Source organism: Salvelinus fontinalis, chromosome 28 (assembly GCF_029448725.1).
Source record: "Salvelinus fontinalis isolate EN_2023a chromosome 28, ASM2944872v1, whole genome shotgun sequence".
In the NCBI taxonomy this organism is placed as follows: Eukaryota; Metazoa; Chordata; class Actinopteri; order Salmoniformes; family Salmonidae; genus Salvelinus; species Salvelinus fontinalis.
Window position 1 is genome coordinate 43,984,396 of NC_074692.1, and position 23,587 is coordinate 44,007,982.

The 23,587-nt window shown below is 44.1% G+C and overlaps 2 protein-coding genes across 5 annotated transcripts in view; one reads left to right on the forward strand and one right to left on the reverse strand.

Annotated features, from left to right (window-relative positions):
• Positions 1-1,978: 1,978 nt before the first annotated feature.
• LOC129826764 (progestin and adipoQ receptor family member 3-like) lies at positions 1,979-16,971 on the forward strand. Of its 3 annotated transcripts, none has more exons than XM_055887825.1 (7): positions 1,984-2,161; positions 4,154-4,391; positions 4,801-4,963; positions 7,140-7,295; positions 11,983-12,180; positions 12,437-12,527; positions 12,807-16,971. In XM_055887825.1, exons 1-7 carry the CDS (start codon positions 2,098-2,100, stop codon positions 12,947-12,949), a joined length of 1,053 nt encoding a protein of 350 aa, XP_055743800.1. In that variant the 5' UTR covers positions 1,984-2,097; the 3' UTR covers positions 12,950-16,971. The 3 variants fall into 3 exon arrangements, with proteins under 3 accessions (XP_055743802.1, XP_055743800.1, XP_055743801.1); XM_055887826.1 differs by having other exon boundaries at positions 4,157-4,391; XM_055887827.1 differs by lacking the exon at positions 7,140-7,295 and having other exon boundaries at positions 1,979-2,161.
• A 12-nt stretch (positions 16,972-16,983) lies between these two features.
• The window catches only part of LOC129826763 (BMP-2-inducible protein kinase-like), an 86,712-nt gene continuing 80,108 nt past the window's right edge, over positions 16,984-23,587 (reverse strand). For both annotated transcript variants that reach the window (XM_055887824.1, XM_055887822.1), the window contains exon 16: positions 16,984-19,903. In XM_055887824.1, the coding sequence (XP_055743799.1) occupies positions 18,306-19,903 (1,598 nt within the window). In that variant the 3' untranslated portion in view covers positions 16,984-18,305. The remainder of the gene's footprint in view (positions 19,904-23,587) is intronic.

A 23,587-nucleotide genomic window follows, 5' to 3' on the forward strand; every position in this document is an offset into this window, starting at 1 on the left:
CTCTCATGTTCCATTACCAGCTACTCTCATGTTCCATTACCAGCTACTCTCATGTTCCATTACCAGCTCCTCTCATGTTCCATTACCAGCTACTCTCATGATCCATTACCAGCTACTATCATGTTCCATTACCAGCTACTCTCATGTTCCATTACCAGCTACTCTCATGTTCCATTACCAGCTACTCTCATGTTCCAATACCAGCTACTATCATGTTCCATTACCAGCTACTCTCATGTTCCATTACTAGCTACTCTCGTGTTCCATTACCAGCTACTCTCATGTTCCATTACCAGCCACTCTCATGTTCCATTACCAGCTACTCTCATGTTCCATTACCAGCTACTCTCATGTTCCATTACTAGCTACTCTCGTGTTCCATTACCAGCTACTCTCATGTTCCATTACCAGCCACTCTCATGTTCCATTACCAGCTACTCTCATGTTCCATTACTAGCTACTCTCATGTTCCATTACCAGCTACTTGTGGCACACATCACCGCGGACAGAAAAACGGGTTACAGAAAGCAAGAAACATCTAGGCCTAGGTATACCAGAGATTATTTGGTATTTTTAGGATTTATGATGTCTGGTCTCGTAGACTAGACGTAACATAGTAGACGTAAATCTGAGAAACTAAAACATATCATACGGTTTGGCAAATTAGAAACATATTGTACATTTTGCAAATTCATAACACATTCTACATTTAGCAAATTCATATACAAGACGAATAGTAATTTGTAACATATCATACGAAATGGGTGAAGGACATCCACAAATTAATATATGCCATACGAAATGTAATACGTCATACTAAATGGAGTGTTTCAGATTTACATACAGAATAATACGAAATTCTATGAGACCAGGTTGGATTATGGCACTAGGTTTACTTCCTAAACATTGACATAGCATGCATTATTATCTTGGCATAGCAGTTGACAGTTAGTTGAAGTGGAGATGCTGAGAGGTACATTAGTAGTGCTAATGAAGAACACACACTCCCACAAAGGAATGAACTGACTGGGTGTAATGTAAAGACGGGATGGAGGAGGAGGAGAGGAGGTTGACAATGTGTGATTCTGCGCCTGAGGGGTCCTACTGTACAGCAGCAGGGCCATATCTCACACCAAAAATGTCTGGAGAGAATTACAACGTCTCGATTGGAATGTGTGCCGACAACTGTGTGTCTGCAAATACTACCCAAGAAAGATGACAAACTCAGTGAACTCACACCACCACAAATTAAGTCAAATAATGTCAACTGTAAGATAGCATATGCCGAGTTGCCTTTTTTGTATGCCATAGAGATAGATAGAGGACTCATCTTTGTATCTGTGCCATTACAGAGTCTGTGACATGGACAGCATGGGCAGCACCATTGAGGCAATCTCCATTTTGAAGTAGTCCATTTTCTTCTTCACAACTGTCTGATCCCTCCGTATGACCCGGTTGGACATGACTCCAACATGGTCATTAGGACAGACAAGCCAATGGAGTTGGAAGTCCCACCCAGTTGACTACATTAAAATGTTAGACGTCCTCAATGGCGCTGCCCATGCTATTTCAACCTTTTGGCCACTAGAGGCCTTTATCATTCCCTGTGTTCTTAGGCTTGCCATGTTACGTTACCTATACGGTTATAAAATCCTATTTCTTTCTAGTTTATTTGTCCAAATATTATCGTAGGCTAGAAAAAATATTTATTGGCATCATCAATCAACATTTTATCAATGACTAAGATTGTTGAATTCGGATATTAACTGAATGATAGGCTCGATTATATTATATTCTATGCTCATTGATAGCCATTTAATGAGAATTAGACATGATAATTACTAGTTGTTTTATCAGGTGGAAAGATAGTAACCTATCTGCGGCCTGACCACAGAAAAGCAAACGCAAACCTGCACTGATTTCAGCACTACAGCGCAAATAGTTTTTGGTTTTACATCAGGCAACTCAAACTAACGAATTTGACTGGGTCCATCACTGATGACGTCAGAGGAATTGATGATTTGGAAGATGGGAACCTGCTTGTGTTTTGATGTGTCTACTGTTGTTGTAAACGTGGCTATTACGAGGTCCAAATAAATGTACAGTAATTCATACAAGAAATATCTGAATGGCTCTAACTACGCGTACACCAAACTGAAAGGTAAGCTCTTTTGATCAGGATTTAGCCAGCTCTAAATAGCAACAACTTCGCTAGCTAGCATGAGAGCTTGCTAGCTATCTACTTAGTTATTGCCAAATGCAGTTTATTGGCTAGTTTGCTGATTATAAAGCTAACTGATGTACGTTATACGTTGTAGCAAACCATCACCCGTTTAATCATTAGCTAACTGAATCAATACACATTGCTTTTTAATGGTCTGATCAGTGATTAGCACAGATAGTTAGCTAGAATTTTAGCTAGCTACCGGTCAAGACGTGTCTTGTCGATACTCAAGGGTGTACATGCTAGCGGCTTAATTATAATTTTTTAGCTATGTTCAATTCATTGTATTTTAGTTCGTTGTATGTTTTACACTGAATAACAAGGAAAACATAATCACGTATCCATTCCAACAGATCTCAACAACTGATAATACCTTCAGAAAGTATTCATACACCTTGACTTATTCCACATTGTGTTGTAACAGCCTGAATTGAACATTGATTAAATGTTTGTTTTTTTATCTCACCCGTCTGTCTACACACAATACAACATAATGACAAAGTGAAAACTTGTTTTTAGACTTTTTTTTTGCAAATGTATTGAAAATGAAATCGAGAAATATCTAATTGACATAAGTGTTCACACCCCTGAGTCAGTTAGAATGACCTTTGGCAGCGATTACCGCTGTCTTTCTGGGTCTCTTAAGAGTTCTTCAAACTTTGTCAAGTTGCTTGTTGATCATTGCTAGACACCATTTTTCAAGTCCGCCTTAGATTTTCAAGTTGATTGTAAGTCAAAACTGTAACTAAACCACTCAAGAACATTCAATGTTGTCTTGTTAAGCAACTCCAGTGTATATTTGGCCTTGTGTTTTAGGTTATTGTCCTGCTGAAAGGTGAATGTGTCTCCCAGTGTGTGTTGGAAAGCAGACTGAACCAGGTTTTCCTGTAGGATTTTGTCTGTGTTTAGCTCTATCCCGTTTCTTTTTATCCTGAAATACTCCCCAGTCCTAGCCGATGACAAGCAAACCCATAAGATGATGCAGTCACCACCATCCTTAAAAAATATGAAGAGTGGTACTCAGTGATGTGTTGTCTTTTCCCCAAACATAACGCTTTGTATTCAGGACAGAAAGTTAATTTCTTTGCCACATTTTTGCAGTATTACTTTAGTGCCTTATTGCAAACAGAATGCATGTTTTGTAATATTTGTATTCTGTACAAACTTCCTTCTTTTCACTCTGTCATTTAGGTTAGTATTGTGCAGTAACTACAATGTTGTTGATCCATCCTCAGTTTTCACCTATCACAGCCATTAAACTCTAACTGTTTTAAACTCAACATTAGCCTCATGGTGAAATCCCTGAACGGTTTCCTTCCTCTCCGGCAACTAAGCTAGTAGTGACTGGCTGTATTGATACACCATTCAACATGTAATTAATAACTTCACCATGCTCAAAGTGATATTCAATGTCTGCTTTTTTTAACCAATAGGTGCCCTTCTTTGCGAGGCATTGGAAAACCTTCCTGTTCTTTGTGGTTGTATCTGTGTTTGAAATTCACTGCTTAACTGAGGGACCTTACAGATAGTTGTGTGTGTTGGGTACAGAGATGAGGTAGTCATTCAAAAATCATGTTACTCCTGAACTTATTTCGGCTTGCCATAACAAATGGGTTGAATACTTATTGACTCAAGACATTTCCGATTTTTCATTTTAAATTAATTTGTCAAAATGTCTAAACAAAATTCTACATTGACATTTTGGGGTATTGTGTGTAGGCCAGTGACATAACATCTAAATGTGATCCATTTTTACATTCAGGCTGTAACCCAACAAAATGTGGAAAAAGTCAAGTGGTATGAATGCTTTCTGAAAGCTCTGTATCTCTCTCTTTCATTCCAAACTACTAGCTAGGACTAGTTGTCTAAATACCTGACTGATTTCTGACTTAAAAGATGTCTCTCTCTCTCTCTCTCCCTCTTTTCCAGCAGATGACTGTGATGCAGCGGTGACACCTAAACGTTCCTGTAGTTCCACCATGCCTCAGAAGCTGATGAAGAGTGCCCACTACATCGAGCTGGGGGGGAGATACCAGTACTGGCCCGTGCTGGTCCCCAGAGGGATAAGGCTGTACACATACGAACAGATCCCAGTGTTCCTGAGGGATAACCCTTACATCACAGACGGCTACAGAGCCTACCTGCCCTCCAGGCTATGCATCAAAAGGTGGGTTTTAACATACACAACTAAATAACAGAAGCATGGAACTTGCTCTGTGCAGTATGCTGAACTCATACAGATCTGGGCCACATTCAACTGTCAAATCCTTGATTCCTCTTGTCCTTGATTCTTCCATTCCTCACCTCTCTCTCTCTGAGAACCAAGAGGAGAGATGTTGGACCCTCTCCTCCAATGAGAAAGAGGGTAAAATTGACGAAACAAGGACAGAGGAATCAAGAATTTGACAGCTTGTACATTTTTCAGACAGATCCTACCTAGACCTAACACTTATACCATGTGTCACTTCCTGTAGTCTGTTCATCCTGCCCAATGAGACGTCGTATATCTGTGTTTACTTCCTGTAGTCTGTTCCTCTCTAAATGAGATGGCGAATATCTGTGTTTACTTCCTGTAGTCTGTTCATCCTGTCCAATGAGACAGTGAATATCTGGAGCCACCTGCTGGGCTTCCTGTTGTTCTTCACGCTGGGGATCTACGACATGGCGTCTGTGCTGCCTGCCACCGGGGCCTCCCGGGAGGACTATGTCATCTATTCCATAGGACTCTTCTGCTTCCAGGTGGGTACTATACCATACCTGGTGGGGTGTTTACTATACCATACCTGGTGAGGTGCTTATTATACCATACCTGGTGAGGTGCTTATTATACCATACCTGGTGAGGTGCTTACTATACCATACCTGGTGAGGTGCTTACTATACCATACCTGGTGAGGTGCTTACTATACCATACCTGGTGAGGTGCTTACTATACCATACCTGGTGAGGTGCTTACTATACCATACCTGGTGAGGTGCTTACTATACCATACCTGGTGAGGTGCTTACTATACCATACCTGGTGGGGTGCTTACTATACCATACCTGGTGGGGTGTTTACTATACCATACCTGGTGAGGTGCTTATTATACCATACCTGGTGAGGTGCTTATTATACCATACCTGGTGAGGTGCTTACTATACCATACCTGGTGAGGTGCTTACTATACCATACCTGGTGAGGTGCTTACTATACCATACCTGGTGAGGTGCTTACTATACCATACCTGGTGAGGTGCTTACTATACCATACCTGGTGGGGTGTTTACTATACCATACCTGGTGGGGTGTTTACTATACCATACCTGGTGAGGTGCTTATTATACCATACCTGGTGAGGTGCTTATTATACCATACCTGGTGAGGTGCTTACTATACCATACCTGGTGAGGTGCTTACTATACCATACCTGGTGAGGTGCTTACTATACCATACCTGGTGAGGTGCTTACTATACCATACCTGGTGAGGTGCTTACTATACCATACCTGGTGGGGTGTTTACTATACCATACCCGGTGAGGTGCTTACTATACCATACCCGGTGGGGTGTTTACTATACCATACCCGGTGAGGTGCTTACTATACCATACCCGGTGAGGTGCTTACTATACCATACCCGGTGAGGTGCTTACTATACCATACCCGGTGAGGTGCTTACTATACCATACCCGGTGAGGTGCTTACTATACCATACCCGGTGAGGTGCTTACTATACCATACCCGGTGAGGTGCTTACTATACCATACCCGGTGAGGTGCTTACTATACCATACCCGGTGAGGTGCTTACTATACCATACCTGGTGAGGTGCTTACTATACCATACCTGGTGAGGTGCTTACTATACCATACCTGGTGAGGTGCTTACTATACCATACCTGGTGGGGTGTTTACTATACCATACCTGGTGGGGTGTTTACTATACCATACCTGGTGAGGTGCTTACTATACCATACCTGGTGGGGTGTTTACTATACCATACCTGGTGGGGTGTTTACTATACCATACCTGGTGGGGTGTTTACTATACCATACCTGGTGGGGTGTTTACTATACCATACCTGGTGGGGGAGTGAGTGACACTATACTGCCCTACAAAAATGGCACAATGGATGAATCTCAATTGTATTTCCTTGATTCGTGTCCTCAACTCATTGCAAGAGGAAGTCAGAGGAGAGGAACCTCGTATTTTCTCCTCCAATTCGTTTTAAGAAGGAGATGAGGAGAGTACACAAGTAATCAAGAATATAGCCTACACCACTTCTCTGAGCGGTAACAGACACTCAATCTGAATAGCCACTGCAACCAGATTCATATTCTAAGTTCCATGACCTTAGATAAGCCAAAATATGAGGAATGTAGCTTTCATTCAAAGCATTTCTTCTCTGAAATAGTTTTGTTCTCTCTGTCCAGTGGTTGTGTACGCTCCTCCTGACATAGTTTAATGAACTACTTCCCCTACTGTCAGAGCAGCTCACAGATTACTGCACCTGTACATAGCCCATCTATAATTTAGCCCAAACAACTACATCTTCCCCTACTGTATATATTTATTTTGCTCCTTTGCACCCCATTATTTCTATCTCTACTTTGCACATTCTTCCACTGCAAATCAACCATGCCAGTGGTTTACTTGCTATATTGTATTTACTTTGCCACCATGGCCTTTTTTTTTTGTTGGCCTTCACCTCCCTGATCTCACCTCACTTGCTCACATTGTATATATACTTGTTTTTCTACTGTATTATTGTCTGTATGTTTGTTTTACTCCATGTGTAACTCTGTGTTGTTGTATGTGTCGAACTGCTTTGCTTTATCTTGGCCAGGTCGCAATTGTAAATGAGAACTTGTCCTCAACTTGCCTACCTGGTTAAATAAAGGTGGGGGGGGGGAAATGACATGGTCTCTGCTCTGTCCAGCTCTGTATGCTGTGCTCTGTGGGATACCACCTGTTCTGCTGTCACCGCTCAGAGAAGACCAGTCGCCGCTGGATGGCTCTGGACTACGCTGGCATCTCCATAGGCATCCTGGGCTGCTACGTACCTGGGGTCTTCTACGCATTCTACTGCAATAACGTATGTAACAAACTTCTAACCACGTAAAACGCTTTTCCTTGCTGTTACCTCACTTGACTTTCCCCAGCTGTAGTTCAGTTTGCATGAAATCCACAACTTCCGGGACAGCTTGACATGTGAAGGGTTTTGTGTACGAGGTGAGGTGTAGTAGTGTGGATGGGTTTAAGTTTGATAGGAGTCAATATAATCCATCCAGTGGGGATTGTTTACCTGGACTGAACAGCACCCTCTGAAGGAGGCCTCAGTCAACACGTTATCCCGCTTCTGTTGGGTGCATCATCAGCTGTTATCCTGCTTCTGTTGGGGGGCATCATCAGCTGTTATTCTGCTTCTGTTGGGGGCATCATCATCAGCTGTTATCCTGCTTCTGTTGGGGGCATCATCAGCTGTTATCCTGCTTCTGTTGGGGGCATCATCAGCTGTTATCCTGCTTCTGTTGGGGGGCATCAGCTGTTATCCTGCTTCTGTTGGGGGCATCCTCAGCTGTTATCCTGCTTCTGTTGGGGGCATCATCAGCTGTTATCCCGCTTCTGTTGGGGGCATCATCAGCTGTTATCCCGCTTCTGTTGGGGGCATCATCAGCTGTTATCCCGCTTCTGTTGGGGGCATCATTAGCTGTTATCCCGCTTCTGTTGGGGGCATCATTAGCTGTTATTCTGCTTCTGTTGGGGGCATCATCATCAGCTGTTATCCTGCTTCTGTTGGGGGCATCATTAGCTGTTATCCCGCTTCTGTTGGGGGCATCATCATCAGCTGTTATCCCGCTTCTGTTGGGGGCATCATCAGCTGTTATCCCGCTTCTGTTGGGGGGCATCATCAGCTGTTATCCCGCTTCTGTTGGGGGCATCAGCTGTTATCCTGCTTCTGTTGGGGGCATCAGCTGTTATCCTGCTTCTGTTGGGGGCATCATCATCAGCTGTTATCCCGCTTCTGTTGGGGGGCATCATCAGCTGTTATCCCGCTTCTGTTGGGGGCATCATCATCAGCTGTTATCCTGCTTCTGTTGGGGGCATCATCATCAGCTGTTATCCTGCTTCTGTTGGGGGCATCATCATCAGCTGTTATCCTGCTTCTGTTGGGGGCATCAGCTGTTATCCTGCTTCTGTTGGGGGCATCAGCTGTTATCCTGCTTCTGTTGGGGGCATCAGCTGTTATCCTGCTTCTGTTGGGGGCATCAGCTGTTATCCCGCTTCTGTTGGGGGCATCATCATCAGCTGTTATCCCGCTTCTGTTGGGGGGGGCATCATCAGCTGTTATCCCGCTTCTGTTGGGGGGCATCATCAGCTGTTATCCCGCTTCTGTTGGGGGGCATCATCAGCTGTTATCCTGCTTCTGTTGGGGGGCATCATCATCAGCTGTTATCCTGCTTCTGTTGGGGGCATCATCATCAGCTGTTATCCTGCTTCTGTTGGGGGCATCATCATCAGCTGTTATCCTGCTTCTGTTGGGGGCATCATCATCAGCTGTTATCCTGCTTCTGTTGGGGGCATCATCATCAGCTGTTATCCTGCTTCTGTTGGGGGCATCATCATCAGCTGTTATCCTGCTTCTGTTGGGGGCATCATCAGCTGTTATCCTGCTTCTGTTGGGGGCATCATCATCAGCTGTTATCCCGCTTCTGTTGGGGGGCATCATCAGCTGTTATCCTGCTTCTGTTGGGGGCATCACTTGCGCAGGAGAAATGGAGCAAGAGCTGCCGTTCTGAAAAAAGGGCAAACAGAATTTCACTAGGAATGAAGACACTTAAGGATTTCCTGGCACTGACCAGCTGGGCGAGTCGACTGCGATTTCTACTAGCCTCGGTAACATTCGGGTTCAATATCTGTGCCATACGATGTTTGAAAATTCCCGAATTTTAGTGGTCTGTTGGGCTAGTTGATAATTGTTAAAGACTCCAGCCAACCCAAGCAATAGACAGTTCTCTCTCTTTCTGCGTGGCAAGCCGTACCTGAGCAACAAGTCTGACACCAACAGGCTCCTGAACAGCTTCTATCCCCAAACCATAAGACTGCTAAATAGCTAACTAACAGAATGGCTACACAGACTATCTGACTTGAGCCTTGTTTTATTTTTGCACATTGTATATAGCTACTGACCCTGGAACTGAGCCTGTATATAGTTACTGAGCCTGTATATAGCTACTGACCCTGGAACTGTGCCTGTATATAGTTACTGAGCCTGTATATAGCTACTGACCCTGGAACTAAGCCTGTATATAGCTACTGACCCTGGAACTGGGCCTGTATGTAGCTACTGACCCTGGAACTGAGCCTGTATATAGCTACTGACCCTGGAACTGGGCCTGTATGTAGCTACTGACCCTGGAACTGTCCCTGTATATAGCTACTGACCCTGGAACTGAGCCTGTATATAGCTACTGACCCTGGAACTGAGCCTGTATATAGCTACTGACCCTGGAACTGAGCCTGTATATAGCTACTGACCCTGGAACTGAGCCTGTATATAGCTACTAAGCCTGTATATAGCTACTGACCCTGGAACTGTGCCTGTATATAGTTACTGAGCCTGTATATAGCTACTGACCCTGGAACTGAGCCTGTATATAGCTACTGACCCTGCAACTGAGCCTGTATATAGTTACTGAGCCTGTATATAGCTACTGACCCTGCAACTGAGCCTGTATATAGCTACTGACCCTGGAACTGAGCCTGTATATAGCTACTGACCCTGGAACTGAGCCTGTATATAACTACTGACCCTGTATATAACTACTGACCCTGTGTATATAGCTACTGACCCTGGAACTGACCCTGTATATAGCTACTGACCCTGGAACTGAGCCTGTATATAGCTACTGACCCTGAAACTGAGCCTGTATATAGCTACTGACCCTGGAACTGAGCCTACAAATAATAAATACTATACTGCCCTACAAAATGGCACAATGGATGAATCTCAATTGTATTTCCTTGATTCGTGTCCTCAACTCATTGCAAGAGGAAGTCAGAGGAGAGGAACCTCGTATTTTCTCCTCCAATTTGTTTTAAGAAGGAGATGAGGAGAGTACACAAGTAATCAAGAATATAGCCTACACCACTTCTCTGAGCGGTAACAGACACTCAATCTGAATAGCCACTGCAACCAGATTCATATTCTAAGTTCCATGACCTTAGATAAGCCAAAATATGAGGAATGTAGCTTTCATTCAAAGCATTTCTTCTCTGAAATAGTTTTGTTCTCTCTGTCCAGTGGTTGTGTACGCTCCTCCTGACATAGTTTAATGAACTACTTCCCCTACTGTCAGAGCAGCTCACAGATTACTGCACCTGTACATAGCCCATCTATAATTTAGCCCAAACAACTACATCTTCCCCTACTGTATTTATTTATTTTGTATATGATGACCTCAGGCTAGCGGGCTGGCTTCACTGACCTCAGGCTAGCTTCACTGACCTCAGGCTAGCGGGCTAGCGGGCTTGCTTCACTGACCTCAGGCTAGCGGGCTAGCTTCACTGACCTCAGGCTAGCGGGCTTGCTTCACTGACCTCAGGCTAGCGGGCTGGCTTCACTGACCTCAGGCTAGCGGGCTAGCGGGCTTGCTTCACTGACCTCAGGCTAGCGGGCTAGCTTCACTGACCTCAGGCTAGCGGGCTTGCTTCATTTTCCATCCCGGCATCTTTGTTATGAACAGTTCTGTTTGACTCCTTAAGGACTCTCGTGTAGCAGTGGAGCCTACTTTCTCAGCTTTCACCATTTCTACATGGTGACCCTTGAAAAGAGTTCATTGAATGTATCACTTCAAATGCATTGTTCCCATCAAAAATACTACATGTTTCAGTTTATTGCTGCTCTGTACTGCTGAAAGAAAACCACTTAGACTTGGAAGCGTGGCCCATCGGTTCCTTCTCCAGCCACCCCTCACTTGTTTCTGTCAGAGTTCTGGCGGCACCGCCAGTTAGCTCTTTCCCCCGCATATTGGAAGTGCTGGGTTATTGTGCCCCCCCCAGAACGCGGCTGAAATCTGCTCCAGTCAGAACCAGATGGCTGCGGTCCGTCACTCCTGTTTACCCACCATATGACATTCACACATAGGGGAGACAACCATCTCCTCCCCTGCCTACCATGACTTCTCCACTCTGGGTGAATACTCAGCCGAGTCCCCAAAGAAAAAAGGTCTGGGTTTTAAAAAATACATTTGTTTTTAGTAATATAACTGAAATACAATGAAGTCACGCTTTGTGGAATGGGTTTATGAGGATTGGAAAATACTTGTGTGTATATCCCAGTAGTCCTGTGTGTTGGTATTTTCCTTGTGAAAATGAAATCACTGAATTCGGCAAGTGAGGGTATCTGAATAAATGCCCTGGAAAAGTATAGTTTATTTTTTAAACACTTGAAGAATATATAGGTCTACTTAATTAACAGGTGCAACACATTTCATATCCTCAGACGTTTGTGTGAGACATTGGGTGTATAAATATATATTTTTGATTTAACTAGGCAAGTCAGTTAAGAACAAATTCTTATTTACAATGACGGCCAAACCCCGGGCGATGCTGGGCCATTTGTGCGCCACCCAATCACGTCCGGTTGTGATACAGCCTGGATTCGAACCAGGGTCTGTAGTGACGCCTGTGCCACTCGGGAGCCTAACCCCCCCCCCAGCAAATCAATCAATTTCTATTGTAAAAATTGACAATATCTGTTCTATTCCTTCTCATTTCAGTACTGGCGTCAGGTGTACCTGGTGACGGTGCTAGCTATGATCCTGGCGGTGTTCTTTGCCCAGATCCACCCGCACTACCTCAGCAAGCAGTGGCAGCGGCTCCGCTCCATTCTCTTCTGCAGCGTGGCCGGCTACGGCCTCATCCCCACCGTACACTGGGTCTGGCTCAACGGGGGCTTCTCTTCGGAGCTCGTACAGGTCAGCTAACTAGTAGCCTACTGTCTCCAAAGGACTCTAAACTTTAAGGGCTGGTTTCCCGGACACTGATTAAGGCTCGTTCTGGACACCATCATCTGCTCAGTGGAGTATCTCTATTTTAGCCCAGGATACGGCCTAAACTGTGTCTAGGAAACTACCCCTACGGGTCTTTTTCTAAATGTCAGTCCTTGAATCGTCCCCTAGCGGACTACACCCAATGCAACTACACAGTATCTAATATTCTTCTTATCTCCAGTCTTTTATTCCTCGTGTTCTGGGGATGTACGTGATCGCTGCCTTAGCCTTCATCTTCTACGTCTCGAAGGTCCCTGAACGCTACTTCCCAGGTACGCTCACGACTTTGAGTTCTTTCTCGCTTTACTTGCATCCTCTCGCCTCTCCTTTTTATTGGAAAAAGATTTGGAGAAGGTGTGAGTGGACTTTAGTCCGTCTCCTTTTAAAATGGTTGAGAATTAAGCGGGGCGATGGATGGCAAGGAATCACAGGAAGAAAAAAATAATTGAGCCTAGATGACATTTCAGGTCCCTTGTTATGGTTAGGAAACCATGCATTCTTTAATGTTTTTTGTAAACCCATCATAACCATGCCTTTGCGTCTTCCCTCAGGTCAGTTGAACTACCTGGGCTCCAGCCACCAGGTGTGGCATGTTCTGGTCATTGTGATGTTCTACTGGTGGCACCAGGCTGCCCTCTTCATCTTAACGCACCGCCACAGCCACCCCTGCCCAGACTACACTGTGCACACCTAGGACTGCCCAGAGTAAACTACCCCCAGGCAGACTAGGACTGCCCAGAGTAAACTACCCCCAGGCAGACTAGGACTGCCCAGAGTAAACTACCCCCAGGCAGACTAGGACTGCCCAGGCAGACTATGACCTAGGACTGCCCAAGCTACCCCCAGCATGACGAGGACTGCCACAAGCTACCCCCAGCATGACGAGGACTGCCACAAGCTACCCCCAGCATGACGAGGACTGCCCAGGCTACCCCTGGTGTAACAGAGTAGGCCTCGTCCAGGCCCATCCCTGGGCTCGAACCTGGACCCTTATGCACAACACTCACAAAGCAGCGTTTACCCGTCACCCCACACAAATAACTACTTCAAGGACTGCTGCTACAAAGACAGATGGACGGAGCCAGAATAAGCTTGGGATCCCACTTCTGCCACCATGGAGCGGCCATGCCAGAACCAACCACAACAAGTCAAATCCCACCCAGTCAACCATTTTGAAATGCTTTGGATAATAGCATCTACTAAATAGAATATATTATGAAATGCTCTGGTGACTGGCTGTAGGATCTTTAGATAGTGGGATGATGTCACACTACTGAATGAAATGCTCTGGTGACTGGCTGTAGGATCTTTAGGTAGTGGGATGATGTCACACTACTGAATGAAATGCTCTGGTGACTGGCTGCAGGATCTTTAGGTAGTGGGATGATGTCACACTACTGAATGAAATGCTCCGGTGACTGGCTGTAGGATCTTTAGGTAGTGGGATGATGTCACACTACTGAATGAAATGCTCTGGTGACTGGCTGTAGGATCTTTAGATAGTGGGATGATGTCACACTACTGAATGAAATGCTCCGGTGACTGGCTGTAGGATCTTTAGGTAGTGGGATGATGTCACACTACTGAATGAAATGCTCTGGTGACTGGCTGTAGGATCTTTAGATAGTGGGATGATGTCACACTACTGAATGAAATGCTCCGGTGACTGGCTGTAGGATCTTTAGGTAGTGGGATGATGTCACACTACTGAATGAAATGCTCCGGTGACTGGCTGTAGGATCTTTAGGTAGTGGGATGATGTCACACTACTGAATGAAATGCTCCGGTGACTGGCTGCAGGATCTTTAGGTAGTGGGATGATGTCACACTACTTTGTTCCAGGTGTAGGTTGACCAAGCGCACAGACTCGGCCTGAAAGCTGGCATTGGGAACAACAATACGATACTCCCGAGACTAATTCTACTTAGCTAGTTGTTTGTAGCTGGAGGAGCAGTGTTTACTCCAGGCCTGGTACTGCCCCCCCCCCCCCCCCCCCCTTTCCAATCTGCTGCTACAGGAACACACCTAAAGCACTCGCAAGGTCATTCCTCTGAACAACATCCTGTTAACTGTTCATACAGATGTGTACTTAGTTTTTTTTTTTTAAGTGAACAATGTTTTGTAGTCTCTTAATTAAGTGCTTATCCTGATCCTATACCAGGTAGCACTTCTGATTTATATATTTTTAACATTTTCTTGTTAGTAACGAAGAGACTTAATTTGGACTGCATCAGTATTCATTGATGGTATAACACTAATGAGGTGTGTGAAACACTTCACAGGGCAGTGAAGAAATATGACAACTTAACTTTGATTAAAAGCAATCATGTTGGGGAGCTTATTGGCTGAAGTGGTTCCCGCTGAATGTACTCAGACCCCCTGCCTTATTCCACATGTTGTGTTAAAGCCTGAAATATATTTAATACACATTTTGAATGCTGTCACCCATCTACACACAATACCCCATAATGAAAACGTGTTTTGGGGAAATGTTAGCTAATTTATTGAAAAGTGAAAAACAGAAATATCTCATTTACATAAGTATTCAACCCCCTGAGTCAATACATGTTAGAATCACCTTTGGAAGCGAATACAGCTGTGAGTCTTTCTGGGTAAGTCGCTAAGAGCTTTGCCCAGCTGAATTGTACAATATTTGCACATCATTTTTTAACAAATTCTTTAAACTCTGTCAAGTTGGTTGTTCATCATTGCTAGACAGCCATGTTCAAGTCTTGACATGGATTTTAAGTCCAAACTAACTCAGCCACATTCAATGTCGTCTTGGTATGCAACTGTAGTGTATATTTGGCCTTGTGTTTTAGGTTATTGTCCTGCTGAAAGGTGAATGTGTCTCCCAGAAAGCAGACTGAACCAGGTTTTTGTCTGTTTAGATATCCTGTTTCTTTTTATCCTAAAAAACTCCCTAGTCCTTGCCAATGACAAACATACCCATAACATGATGCAGCCACCACCATACTTGATGTTGTTTGCTCCAAACATAACGCTTTGTATTCAGGACAAATATTTTTTATTCTGTACAGGCTTCCTTTTCATGCTAGTATTGTAGAGTAACTACAATGTTGTTGATCCATCCTCAGTTTTCTATCATAGTGAAATCCCTGAATGGTTTCCTTCCTCACCGGTAACTAAGCTAGGAAGGACACCTGTATCTTTGCGTATCGATACACCGTCCAAGGTGTAATTAATAACTTCAACATATTCCAAGTTGTTTTTTACCCATCTACTAGGTTCCCTTCTTTACGAGACATTGGAAAACCTCCCTGATCTGTGTTTGAAATTACCTCCTCGACTGAGGGACCTTACAGTAATCCCATGTAATGTATGTGTGGGGTAGTCATAAAAAAAAATCGCAATTATGGCACACAGAGTCCATGCAACTTCATGACATGTTAAGCAAATTTGTACTCCTGAACTTGTTTAGGCTTTCCATAACAAAGGGGTTGAATACTTATTGACTCAGTGTAACGGATGTGAAATGGCTAGCTAGTTAGCGGGTGCGCGCTAGTAGCATTTCAAACAGTTACGTCACTTGCTCTGAGACATTAAGTAGGGTTGCCCCTTGCTCTGCAAGGGCCGCGGCTTTTGTGGAGCGATGGGTAACGATGCTTCGTGGGCGACCGTTGTTGATGTGTGCAGAGGGGACGACGTAAAGTTATACTGTTACATCAAGACATTTCAGCTTTTCATGTTTTGTAAAAAATATAATTCAATATTAATGGGGGTATTGTGCGTAGACCAGTGACACAATCTCAATTTTATTCATTTTAAAATTCATGCTGTAACACAGTGTAAAAAGTGAAAGGGGTGTGAATGCTTTGGATGGATCTTTTGTTATGAATCTAGGCCTAATTAGACTTTGTTTTGAAGAAAAATAAGTGAAATAAAAAGGAAACTTTTTGGTTTTCACAATAGTGGAAACAAGTATTTAAGAATCTCTTTGAATGTGTGCGCTCCTTTTGAACTTGGCTATATTTATATATATATATGTTGTAATGTCATTGACAACCGTACTGTAGCCCTTTGTTATGCATTGATTTTGTTTGGGATAGTCACTGACTTATGAACGCATTGCATTGTAGCAAATGACACTTAGGTCTAACTATCAGTAGGAATATGTATAAACATATGCTGTTCCGTCGAGCTGAACCTGCAGATCTGTTGTTCAGGAGGCTAACAAAACAATGCTCATATGATGTGCTATTTGACTGTGTTGTCTGTTTTCTTGATCTGTTAGACTGCTGGGACCTTGTTAGTGTTAAGCTACAGGTGACATAGACCCTGTCTGCCTTAGAGGATAAAGCTACAGTCATGTGTTTAGTTATTTCTATTGAAAACCCTACTAGGGTTATGTGCAATGACAATGTTTTGTAAATGTGTAATATTTAACCTTAAAGTTGTAGAATGACAAGCTTGTATTTTTCTCAATATTTATAAAATACTACCCTTGTGAACAGGTTTATACATGGGATCTGGGCGTGTGATGATAAAGCATCTCTGAGTAGGACTGCTGATCTAGGATCAAGTCTCGCTGGTCCATGTAATCTTCATTATAATCTAAAACTGATCCTAGATCAGTAATCCTACTCTGAGACAGAATACAGGTCTTGGAAGTGTCTAAAATCCATTTTGTCGTAGGTCTTACTTTCTATGTTTCGTACTCCCAAGTTGTAGTAATAAAATACATATTGGATTACAGACTGAAGGCCATTTAATCCCCGACAAAAATGTTTATTGCATTTAGACAACAAAATTATGGCAACTTGTTAAAATAAATATTATCCAATGGATTCCATAGGCAACTCCCAGCTGTTTAAGTATGTATGGTAGGTAAAGATCTTTCTGTAACATTGGTTTTTATAATTACCAGACAACGGAAGAGTTGATGCTGAAAGTGCATTTCATTTGAACACGACCTGATTCTAATAAACTAATAAGTTGTACTTCTTTAGACCCACTTTCCCTTTATGAATGCATGGCTTGTGTTACCAAATCGACGAGAGAGTCTGTTTCAGGACTAAGAAGAGGTGGAAGTAGTCAGATATCGGGAGATTCAGTTTCACCACGTAGGAGAACAGTTGTGTTCTTCCTCAAGGTAAAATAACATCACTTTTTAAAATTAGAACAGAATTTAATTTACTGACACCGTTGTAATGCTAAAAGTATAGAAAACAAACCTAACATTGAAACGGTCCTAAATCATGAAAAAAAAAAGCAATCTTTAAACAGAACCAAAATCCCTTTTCGTTCTATTATTTAAAGAATGCAATAAAAATAACAAAACCATAAAAATGTATGCTATGTGTCTAAGTAGACTCTAAATGTAAAAATATGCATAGAAAAACGTCTATGTCGGGTGAAATATTACAGTGGTAAATGCCTACTCTGAAACGACTCATTCTGTCGACACAGAAGGGTAACGTTAGCCCTTTGCTTAGCCAATGGTTTCCGAAGAACTGTGCAGCAGGGCAGAGCCATGCCCATATAAGGCTTTGTGGTGCTAAATTACTCAAATCTTATTGGTAGATCATGAAGGAGGCCACTATCTACACACAAGTTATTTTTGCAGCAACTCAACCAGTCGGAACACTGAGCGAGCTTGTTTGTCACAGTGTGATCTTGAGTGAAACCGTTATCAATCGCCCAATCCTGTTAAAATGTCTCGATGCGATGCAGCATATAAGGCTTGTTAGAAAACAGGTACAGGCAGAAGTAGATGCGTACAGAACCTGAAATAAATCATCCATACTCCACAGGTTTACGTTGGTTTTGTTGATCCCAAAATCCAGTTACTAGCGTGCTAAAAATATTTTTGAGAAGAAAGAAAAAAAAGCATTGGAAACACTTAGAGCCGTTGCTGGTAGTTTCATTTGGCCGAAAAGATAATCAACTACCACACCACCAATCTAGCTGCCATCCCTTGGATGGGAATTCACCCCCCTGGGGACTGCATAGGCTTGGCGTAACACAGCGATGTGATTGAGAAAGACAAGAGCACGAGTGTGTTTGTGGCGGGAAGACGAGTGAGACATTCACTGTTTGGAGGGGAAAGGCGCAGCTCCAAAAGGATCCAGCTCCACGAGCTGAGACGGCTGCTGCTGATGTCCAGGGTGAACCACCAGTTCTGTGAAGGGCACCGCCCCAAAGTCATCCATGATGTTCCCATCCCCCAGCGCCCCGTGGAGGGAGCTGGTCTGAGGCCTGCCATTGGCCGAAACCATGTCTGTCTTGCCGTCCATTAGACCTTGGTACTGGCCCTGGTTGAGTCGGCTGCAATCTTGAGGACCGAAAGGTTTGGCACCAAAGGGGTCCAAGATGGGGTCGATCTCACTAGGAAGGCTAGGTAGGGAAGACCCTTTGTCTTTGTCGGTCATCGTTACGCTGCCGACGCTGATGTTCTCCTTGGAATCTGAGGTGCTGAGGAACTCGTTGGAGCTCTGGGAGTCCCTCCTGCCGACCTTCTTGTGCCGGCGGACGCGCTCGGGGGTTCGGAAGCTGGGCTTGTTGCTCTTGCGGCTGCCGGTAGGCGTACCGTGGTGGCGCTTGCCGTTGCTGCCGCCGTCGGTGCTTCCAGAGAGCTTCCTCTGCCGTGAAGACAGCTTTTGGAGGCTGCGCTGCTTTAGCCTCTGCTGCTGGGGACTGGTCAAATCGTCGAAAGCTGGATGGAAGATGTCCTCGGCGCTCCTAGAGGTGGTTGGTGGCGGGGCCGTGGGGCCGGGCTGGAAGGGGGAGAAGCCGAACGGGTCGATAATCTCAGGGGACACAGGCGGGTTCTGACCCATAGAGACATCGCTGCTGCCGGTCTTGCCAGATTTGGAGAGGTTCCGACTGAACGGAGCTTTTGTAAAGACATCAAACTCCTCCATGGCTTGGCTGGCCACGGTCTCCTGGCTCACCTGCCTGAAGGGAGCCGCGGAGAAGATATCTGCGCTTTCTGTGTGGGACGCCACAGGGGGAAAGATGGGCACCGCGCAAAACACATCGGCACCAAATATGTCCTTGATTCCACCACCACTAGGGGGAGCTCTAACAGGAGCCACACCGGGCAACTCGGAAGGTGTGATCATGATCAGCGTGGCCTTGGACTCCCCGCTCGGACTTCCCTCATGGGAGACAGTAGCTGCAGCAGCCACTGCCCCTCCTTTACCTCCTGGGAGCCTCTTTGAGCGTCCTCCCTTAGCTTTCCTGGGCTCGTAGTCCGAGTCGGAGCTGTGTTTGTCGTAATCCTCCTCGTCCTCCGAGTCCATTAACAGAGGCCTCTGGCCCAGCGTCTCCATTTCCTCCACATTTTCCAGTTCGTTGAAGAATTCTCCATGCTCTTGCTCGCTGTTCAGCCCTTCGTCCTCCTCCGGCTCGTCTTCCTCCTCGCTGCTCTTAGGGGAAGGAGGGTCCGACTCGAAGTCGCTGTCTGATTCACCGCCCGGTGGTTTGCGGGTCGTCTGTGAGCCGCCGTCAGAGGAGTTTCTCCTCCTGCTTGGTTTGTGCTCCTTGGCAAGAGGTTGCTGTAGCTGTTCCTCAAGGGCTGGCTGGCCCACAGGGACAGGAGCAGCGACAGGAGCGGTGACTGTAACAGTGGCAGTGGCTGGGATACTGAGCTCTTCAATAGGCTGATCTGTCATCACACTAGGACCTGTGGGATTGAAGCAGACAAGAGAATGTTACAAAAGACGGAAGAACTTGAAGATGTCAATTATATATAATTACCGGTAGCCTTTACACCCAAAGCTATACAGTGGGGAGAACAAGTATTTGATACACTGCATGTTTTCCTACTTACAAAGCATGAAGATGTCTGTAATTTTTATCATAGGTACACTTCAACTGTGGGAGACAGAATCTAAAACGAAAATCCAGAAAATCACATTGTATAATTTTTAAGTATTTGATACATCAGAAAAGCAGAACTTAATATTTGGTACAGAAACCTTTGTTTGCAATTACAGAGATCATACGTTTCCTGTAGTTCTTGACCAGGTTTGCACACACTGCAGCAGGGATTTTGGCCCACTCCTCCATACAGACCTTCTCCAGATCCTTCAGGTTTCGGTGCTGTCCCTGGGCAATACGGACTTTCAGCTCCCTCCAAAGATGTTCTATTGGGTTCAGGTCTGGAGACTGGCTAGGCCACTCCAGGACCTTGAGATGCTTCTTTCGGAGCCACTCCTTAGTGGCTGTGTGTTTCAGGTCGTTGTCATGCTGGAACACCCAGCCACGACCCATCTTCAATGCTCTTACTGAGGGAAGAAGGTTGTTGGCCAAGATCTCGCGATACATGGCCCCATCCATCCTCCCCTCAATACGGTGCAGTCGTCCTGTCCCCTTTACGAAAAGCATCCCCAAAGAATGATGTTTCCGCCTCCATGCTTCACGGTTGGGATGGTGTTCTTGGGGTTGTACTCATCCTTCTTCCTCCAAACACGGCGAGTGGAGTTTAGACCAAAAAGCTCTATTTTTGTCTCATCAGACCACATGACCTTCTCCCATTCCTCCTCTGGATCATCCAGATGGTCATTGGCAAACTTCAGACGGGCCTGGACAGGCGCTGGCTTGAGCAGGGGGACCTTGCGTGCGCTGCAGGATTTTAATCCATGACGGCGTAGTGTGTTACTAATGGTTTTCTTTGAGATTGTGGTCCCAGCTCTCTTCAGGTCATTGACCAGGTCCTGCCGTGTAGTTCTGGGCTGATCCCTCACCTTCCTCATGATCATTGATGCCCCACGAGGTGAGATCTTGCATGGAGCCCCAGACCGAGGGTGATTGACCGTCATCTTGAACTTCTTCCATTTTCTAATAATTGCGCCAACAGTTGTTGCCTTCTCACCAAGCTGCTTGCCTATTGTCCTGTAGCCCATCCCAGCCTTGTGCAGGTCTACAATTTTATCCCTGATGTCCTTACACAGCTCTCTGGTCTTGGCCATTGTGGAGAGGTTGGAGTCTGTTTGATTGAGTGTGTGGACAGGTGTCTTTTATACAGGTAACGAGTTCAGTTAATACAGGTAATGAGTGGAGAACAGGAGGGCTTCTATTTTTTTCTTATTTTTTTTTCTTATTTTTTTTATTTTATCCCCTTTTCTCCCCAATTTTCGTGGTATCCAATCGCTAGTAATTACTATCTTGTCTCATCGCTACAACTCCCGTACGTGCTCGGGAGAGACGAAGGTCAAAAGCCATGCGTCCTCCGAAGCACAACCCAACCAAGCCGCACTGAGGAGGGCTTCTTAAAGAAAAACTAACAGGTCTGTGAGAGCCTGAATTCTTACTGGTTGGTAGGTTTTCAAATACTTATGTCATGCAATAAAATGCAAATTAATTACTTTTTTTTTTTTTTTAAATACAATGTGTTTTTCTGGATTTTTGTTTTAGATTCCGTCTCTCACAGTTGAAGTGTACCTATGATGAAAAAATTACAGACCTACATGCTTTGTAAGTAGGAAAACCTGCAAAATCGGCAGTGTATCAAATACTTGTTCTCCCCACTGTATATATACACACACATTGTATTATCTACATTTTCTGTAACATTTAATTTGGTGCATGGAATTGAAGATCAATTTAGAAAATAGTACACTGTTAATACTAGTTGCAGCCAATGTCCTTGTTTGTGTAATTGTACATCATTGCCATTCCCAGAAAATTGCACTTCATACACAGAAAAAAAGATACAAAGTACAAAATCCTACTTTCAAGTTTAACAGATTTTCAGATTAAAATAATATGAAATGTCAAAGAAGCCTATGTTCCTAAAAAAAACGTTGAGATACAGATGGACCACGACTTAATACAACAAGGGTTTAAGATGACAATAGAGCACTCAGAGTAGATAGGGGATGGGGAGTGGGAGGGGCCATCTTTAAGACTTGAAACGTGATTATTGCTTTTGTTCTAAATCGAGTAACGATGCTTCTTATTACGTAGCTTTGCATGAGCTTTTGCGAGCTAGAAGGGCTCATAAGAGCAGGAGCCTATCTCTGTAGAGTGAGGCAGCTTGATGTACAAGTACACCCCCTGGACAGGAAGCTGGACAACGCTTCTTAGTGCTTGTAAATTCTAATATCACTAGGATGTAGTATTAGTCAAATCTGGATTAACCGACTGCTCTATTTGGGATTCTTCTGAGGTAACCTTGACGATCTCAGAATGATTTGAGAAAGCAAATCCCAACAGTTTGTTCCATTGTATTGGAGCAGACGGCACAGCAGAGGAGAATTATAGAAACTCATATGGTGCAAAAGCTGCTCTTTCTTTCTCTTTCTCAGAGGCCTAACTTGACCCCACTAACAACAGACGGCTTCGGCGCAGCAGGAGAACAAACAAGATGTCTTTAAGACCAAAAAAAAATGGTATCATATTTTTGAATTTATCTTTTAACTCCATAATTAAATGGAGCAATATAAGAATTATCTTTCTATCGCATTTCAACCCTTCAATCTTTGAATGCCAATTACTCTTTTCTACACAATCAAACACCTAATAGAAACCAGGTGTCTTTATGAGAAAGAATAGTGGTAACTGAATAGCATTTGTTCACTATGAATAAGTTAGTTGCGATAGAATGCCCGAACATAGCCCCCCCCCCCCCCCCCACCTGCTGTGCAGACAGAAATGGAAATCTGTTAACATCTGAAAATCTCCAAACTGGCAGGACATGACAGATAGAGGATTAAACAAAACCATTGTTCTACAGTAATGAACAAAGGCAACGATAAAGAGGGGGGAGGGCGGCGAGAAACAGAGAAAAACTAATTTTCAGAGAGCTTAAAACTTGAATGATTTATAAATGTATTTAATAAATGATTAACTGTTAATATCCTAATGATAACTTTGTATGTAACTCTTTTTTAAAAGGTAACTTTAATCTAAAGTATTACAAAAACAACTCTTCTTGCAGCCTTTGTTCATGAGTGTTTGTGAGTGAGGAAACCTTCTGAATCTGTTGGGACAAACCTGTCTATATGACAATCTAGCGACCACATGTCCTAATCTAACCTCCCACCTCAGTGGAACATCTTTTAATCTGTTGGGACAAACCTGTCTATATGACAATCTAGTGACCACATGTCCTAATCTAACCTCCCACCTCAGTGGAACATCTTTTAATCAAAAACATTGCAACCTGGGGAGAAATACATGTATTTTCTGATGTTCTTTTTAGTTAAAAAAGAGACCGGCGGATGACACGGTCAAACACAGACCTTGTTAGACGTGGCATTAACAACAATGTACATGAATGATTTAAGCTTGTCAGGGACAGCAAAGGGTCAAGCTCTCCTGTATATGTGGCTAGGGCTGGGTCTAATTCAAACATTAGAAAGAC